Source organism: Rhamphochromis longiceps, linkage group LG6 (genome assembly GCF_057381845.1).
Source record: "Rhamphochromis longiceps isolate RC_006_pf linkage group LG6, R_longiceps_female_GT1.1, whole genome shotgun sequence".
In the NCBI taxonomy this organism is placed as follows: domain Eukaryota; kingdom Metazoa; phylum Chordata; class Actinopteri; order Cichliformes; family Cichlidae; genus Rhamphochromis; species Rhamphochromis longiceps.
Window position 1 is genome coordinate 23,297,345 of NC_140562.1, and position 6,231 is coordinate 23,303,575.

At 38.3% G+C, this 6,231-nt stretch overlaps 1 protein-coding gene across 1 annotated transcript; it reads left to right on the forward strand.

Moving 5' to 3' along the window:
* The first annotated feature begins 2,495 nt into the window (after positions 1 to 2,495).
* Positions 2,496 to 4,795, forward strand: LOC146667974 (ecto-ADP-ribosyltransferase 5-like). Its single transcript, XM_085409787.1, has 5 exons — positions 2,496 to 2,659; positions 2,817 to 2,912; positions 3,010 to 3,728; positions 4,192 to 4,239; positions 4,363 to 4,795. Exons 2-5 carry the CDS (start codon positions 2,853 to 2,855, stop codon positions 4,439 to 4,441), a joined length of 906 nt encoding a protein of 301 aa, XP_085265913.1. The 5' UTR covers positions 2,496 to 2,659; positions 2,817 to 2,852; the 3' UTR covers positions 4,442 to 4,795.
* The last annotated feature ends 1,436 nt before the right edge of the window (positions 4,796 to 6,231 follow it).

Genomic DNA, 6,231 nt, shown 5'->3' on the forward strand with positions numbered 1-6,231 from the left:
CACCTTTCAAATAAAAACCAAATAATTTGGAATTTCAGAAATCCCCTTTGTCTTGTCTTTGTATGAAAAGATACCAGTCCGCCTGGCTGCTGTGGTGGTACAGTGGTTGGAAGGGTTGGGATCTGCTGCCGAGGCTTGTCTGTGTCCAAAAACATGGCTGTAGGTTCTTCTGAAGTGGCCTTGGGTGAGGCTGCACTTAAGTGCACAAAAACATGTAGTCCTCTCTATAAAAGGTAAGCGTTGTTTGTGGTGGGAAATACTGGGTGTGATGTATCCATCACCATAAGGCGAACAAAGCCATTATGGCCACTTTATTAGATATACTTAGCTTGTTAATACAAATGTCTAATAATCCAATCACATGGCACCAACTCAAAGCATTTAGATATGTAGTCATGGTGAAAACAACCTGATAAAGTCCAAGTGACTGAACGTGGTCTGAATATTGCAGATAGTGCTGGTCTGCTGGGATTTTCCTGCACAAAACTGTGTAACCCAGTGAGCAGCGGTTCTCTGAGTGAAAGTGTTTTGAGGTCAGATGAGAATAGCCAGACTGTCTCCAGCTGATAGGAAGGCAACAATAAGTAGATTGGGTAGTATTTTACAATCTCTGGCTCTCTTCCACAGCATGACTTTGTCCTGTCTTCCTTCTCTGACCCCATCCAGTCGCGGTAGATGGCCGCCCCTCCCTGAGACTGGTTCTGCTGGAGGTTTCTTCCTGTTAAAAAGGGAGTTTTTCCTTCTCACTGTCGCCAAAGTGTTTAATCATAGGGGTCATATGATTGTTGGGATTTTGTCTGTATGTATTATTGTAGGGTCTAACTTACAATATAAATCATCTTGAGGTGGCTGTTGTTGTGATTCGGCGCTGTATAAAATTGAATTGAATTGAAAAACATTGCCTGCTCTAACAAATCTTGATTTCTGGTGCAACATTTGGATGCTAGGGTCAGAATTGGATATAAAACAATGGATTCATCCATCCTTGTGTCAGGATGCAGGACCTGCACGACTTGATGGATGAATGAATTCTGCTCTCTACCAAAAAATTCTGAAGAAGCATGACCGGCCATCAGTTTATGCCCTGACGTTCAAGAGCTCAGGTTATGCAGCAGTGCAATGATTGGAAACATACTAGCAAGTCCATCTCTGAATGGCTCATCAAAACAGGGTTTGGAGTGGCCAAGTCAATATCTGGACTTGAAATAAGCCGAGACACTTTGGAACGTCCTAAAAAGTCTGTTCATGATTTGAAATTGTCAAATGTGACTGAATTAAAACAATTTTGCAAAAAAGAGTGGGATAAAATTCATCCATAAAGATGTGAAGGCCTCATTGCCAAATGCTTGTGTGCAGCTCTTGCTGCCAGGGGTGTCACAACCAGTTATTAGCTTTAGGGAGCAATAACCTTTTTTACACAGTAGGCTGGATAACTTTGCTTTTCTTTTCTTTTATATGGAATCATTGTTTCAAAACAAAACCACCATTAAATGCAAAACCCCCAGACTGAGAAACGGCTTCATTCCAGAAGCTGTGAGACATCTCAATACATAATGGACAAGAAACTGCTACTGTGGTGTAATCACTACAGATACTTTGCTGCTAAAATACTTATACCTACACTTCTATACTTTATACTGTTACTCAGGTTGTTGCACTTTACTTAATTTGTATTATTCTATTACTTATCTGTATTATTTATTACTTATTTGTATTATTTTATTACTATTTGGTACTATTTTATTACCTGTCATTCTGTTGTTTTTATGGAAAACCTGTGGAAAACCTGTGGGTATGTAATTTCGTTCCATCTCATGTAAACATGCGATGAGAATGACAATAAAGCTTCCTTGAATCCTTGAAAACAGAATTGTTAAAAGTTATTTGATGATCTGAAACATGTAAGTGTGAGAAAAAGACACACACACACAGAAGAAAAACTCAGGAAAGGGAAGATACTTTTTCACAGCGCTGTGGCGATTTCTCTGGTTATAAAACAAATCTGAACAAGGTTACAGGAACTCAGTGGATAAAGCAGGATGACTGGATATCAGGTATTCCAGTGAGAAGTTACTTCCTAACACAGGAAAGACTAAAGAACTGCATAGTAAGATAATGTATTTCATTTCTGTCCCGATTCTTTTATGATGGGCTGAGAATAAACAACAAATACTCAGAGCAGGTCCGGTCAACAACAATTATTTATTAAGCACATATATGTGGTAGATCCACACGACACCACCCAAAGCGCAGTCCGGTAGATCTCAAATTGGAAGCACACAGGCTTCACTATTTTAAAGGGCTGAACACGCACTGTCTGCATAAGCAAAGTATGTTATCATGCAACAGTGACAGTTAACTTCATCCCCCTCTAAGGCAGTAATGTTCACACCTCACTTACAGTCTCAACGCTCTTTCACTCTGTTTTGTTTCCTGTTGCTCTCGTTATGAGGCGCATGATCATGAGTTTCACATCCTGTTCAAACTTTACCGTATGCAGTTACAAGCAATTTATTAACTTCTGGATTACTATGACACTTACTGCTGCATAATATATATTTTCCAAATTTCCTGGAGCCTGCTGTGCTTGTGGCTTCCCTGCAGTTTGTTGCACCCTTTTTTGTGAGGTGCTAAGGCAAGTTTACTCTCCTTGTTTCAGGTATGTGCCTTTCAGCCTTTTCAACATTAACACTTTGAAGTTGTCATATTCAAAGGAAACTAAACAAATAATTGATCATTCACATCTTGTCAGTTCCATGTTTCTGGACTGTGTAAAGTGTTAAAGAACTTTTTTCTATCCGCATTTGATCCTGCAGTGGTTTCTTGCAGTCTGTAGACGAAGAGGCAGAAAAATGGGGCAGAAAAGAAGAATGCTTCTTGCTGCAATAATTTTTATAGCTGTCTATTACAAAGTAAGAATCATAATTCAAACAAATATTAGAAGGTTAAAAAATAATACATTTAAAAATGTCTTTTTAAATGTCTTTTTAAATGTGATATATCAATTAGGTGACCGCGAAGGAAACAAGACTACTGGATGTCCAAAAGACCACAAATGTTGTGGATGATCTGTACTATGGATGCCGTGAAGAGGCCATGAAGAAGTTCATCGAGTCAGATGTGTTAAAACAAGAACTAAATAACAGTGAAGGATTTCAGAAAGCGTGGAATAAAAGTATTGAGTGTTCAAAGCAGATCCCTCAAGGACGAAAAGAGCATAGTGCTGCACTTTCAGTCTATATTAATGAGGATAAATCGTTCATACAAACACTGAACAAAGCAATAGAGACAATGGGTGGAAATGTTAGCATCTATGAAGACCACTTCAACCTCAAGTCTCTTCATTTCCTGCTGATGGACTCCATGAGGCTGCTGAAGCCAAAGGAGTGCAAGAACTTTTATGTTTTTCAAGATGGTAAAAACCAACCACAGAAAGGCTCCACAGTGAGATTTACAAGTTTCACTTTAGCTTATTCAGACTATGAAGAGCTAAAGAGACCTAAACATGTCAATGAGAATACTATTTTACATCTCACTTCTTGCTTCTTTGTCAACCTGAAAGACTATGTGTGCGGTCAAGAACAGGATGAAATACTCTTATCTCCAGCAGAAGTTTTCACTGTGGAACAAGTGAAAACAAAAACTACATCGGATGGTGACGAATACCTTGAGATTGATTTGAAACAGTCGGGACTGAAAAGCTCACACAACTGTTACATCTTTTCACGGTAAGATTCATATTCTCTCAAGTAAAGTGAATTTTTTTTTATTAGTTCTACAGAAATTAAACTTAGAACTACAAATGTATCTTTCAGTGTGATGTTAAATATATAAATATGTTTTTTATGTATTTGAAAAAAAAAAGTTCTAGTTGCATATACTAAAATACTTAAGCCCCATAAATCAAAAGAGGGAAATATTGGTGTCTGAAACAGTCTGTTACTCTGTTATAACTTAGTGGTTGTTATTGCTGTAAGTACACAGTAATAACTGGGGAATACTCAGCTTATCAAAGCTTTTATAAACTCTGGAAAGCATGATGTAAAATTAAGTGATGTGAAAAGTAGCAAAAAGAGGATTTTAAAATGTGAGGATTGCTCTCCACATCTCCACTGGGGTTGAGTGTGGTTTAAATAAAACCACGTGTCAGTAGATTTTACTTAAAGTATTTTCTCTCCTTTATCAATCCAGGATGTCAGTAGGTCAGGAGACTACCACAGCTGTTGCAGAGCGAGACAGGTAAACTATTATTATTAATGATTATTTTTGTAATAATAATAATAATAATAATAATAATAATAATAATAATAATAATAATAATAATAATAATAATAATAATATGCTTTTTTCCCATGTCTTCAGGTCTCCTCCAGCTGTTGTCGCCACCCTGTGGCTTGTATCAGTGCTTGCAGCCTTATCTTCTGTTTCTTTAGCTGTTTAGCAAAAACAGTTATCATTCAGAGTTTTCTGGGTTTTATAATCTGCAATATTGCTTTGATTATTCATACACCTTTTTTTAGGTCTTTATTTGGCAGATTGTGGTGAATTGCAGTATTGCAGTATTGTGTCAAAATATAGTCAAATACAGTTTTCTGCTTCTGTCATATATTGTGAATTATAAACTCAGTTTTTATTTTCTTTATGCACGCTAGAAAAATGTACAGCATACTTGAAATATATATACAGTATGTGTTTATTATTTCTTGTTAGGGTTTGCATGCCTTTAAAATGATTATAGGAAATGAGTGATGGGAATGAAAAAAGCCGATATGTGTCGATAAGGTCAGAATAAAGGTTTGGTACAGTTGCTTCTGGTGTACCTCCAAGTATTCAACAATGGAAATACAATAATTCTTTAATGCAATTCTGGAAAATGATTGTATATTATATTTAATATATGTATATTACAACATAAACGACTTTCAGGAAAACTTTAATGTATGATTCACAGGACTAAACTAAATACGCCCTTACTGATTAGGGTAAGTGGCATTCAGTAGTGATGTGCGATACCACTGATTTTCTTTCCGACCCGATACCAAGTATAATTCAGGGTGGTATCGGCGATACTGATCCGATACCGATACTCTGTACAAAAACTTTTTTTTTTTACTGTATCTTTTATTGTATCTCAAATTATAGCTTCATAATGATTACAGGACGTCAGATTACTTGTTCTTATCACTTAATAATGCAGAATTATCATACAGAAAACTGAAGTTGTGCGCCATTTGAGCATGTTGCCTGCCTGCAGCACTAAAGGACTCCTCGAGAGTCGTCTGTCTCGCCCTAGCAGCACCTGTCCCCCTCCTCGTCTTTAGTTCGCCTCAACATACGCTTGTCATATTCTGTGATATGATTTACTCTGAGGTGTTTGACGAGGTAAATGGTGTCGCCACAACACCTCACTTTCTTGCCACATGTATCACAAACCGCATCTTGGCGGCAGGCAGGCAAAAATATTGCCGTTCAGTGCCTTCGTAACTTGAATTTTTCGTGAAACGGGGTATTCGTAAGTCAGGGTTCCACTGTATTAAACTTTAGGACAATTAGAAAAACTCTGAACAGGTATGAAGGTTGTTTGAAGGTTTTGCCAGGATAAAGCTTCTTCTATCTAAAAACATCATGAAGCACAGCTTAGATTTGTAAAGCTGCTTTGGCTTGTTTTGTAGTCACAGGACCTGGGAACCTTGCTGTACAAAAGGCCCCGTAGTTATGGTTTTATTCTGTTCAGTTGTTAGTTCACCTGTAGTTTTTAGAGTGGCCAGTAGAGGTCACCCCACCGCTTTGTATGAGAGACTATGTCCAGGGAGAAACGTGGGCAAAGCACCTGAGCTTTTCTGCTCCAGATTACCGGCAGAGAATTGGTTATTCCGTGAGAAGTGTGCGTTAATGAGCAACAGACCACACACACACACACACCCATGCCCACGCACCTAAACCTGTATGCAATACCTGCTCCTCTGACAATCCCTGTTACCTTCAACTGTGTGAAGTCAATACAAGAGTCTGCACTATCCTCGGTGTCTTCATTGTCTCCCTTCTGAACATTCATCCGGGCCTTGAGCAGTGTTCTGGCTGACACTCCGGGGAGTGGTAGCTGCAAACCTGAACAAGCACCTTACAGTCCTTCCAGTACAAGCTATCTACCCAACATTAATGGTCCTTCGAGCCGGATGTAAGCTGCTTCTACCCTAACAAGATGGATGATATTCAGAACTTCTCAGCTCT

Excerpts from the sequence above, each read along its gene's own strand:
- LOC146667974 (XM_085409787.1), top strand. The coding sequence starts at position 2,853 with ATGGGGCAGAAAAGAAGAATGCTTCTTGCTGCAATAATTTTTATAGCT. Across the intron at positions 3,729-4,191 it reads AACTGTTACATCTTTTCACG|GATGTCAGTAGGTCAGGAGA; the intron begins GTAAGATTCATA and ends TTATCAATCCAG. Across the intron at positions 4,240-4,362 it reads GCTGTTGCAGAGCGAGACAG|GTCTCCTCCAGCTGTTGTCG; the intron begins GTAAACTATTAT and ends CCATGTCTTCAG.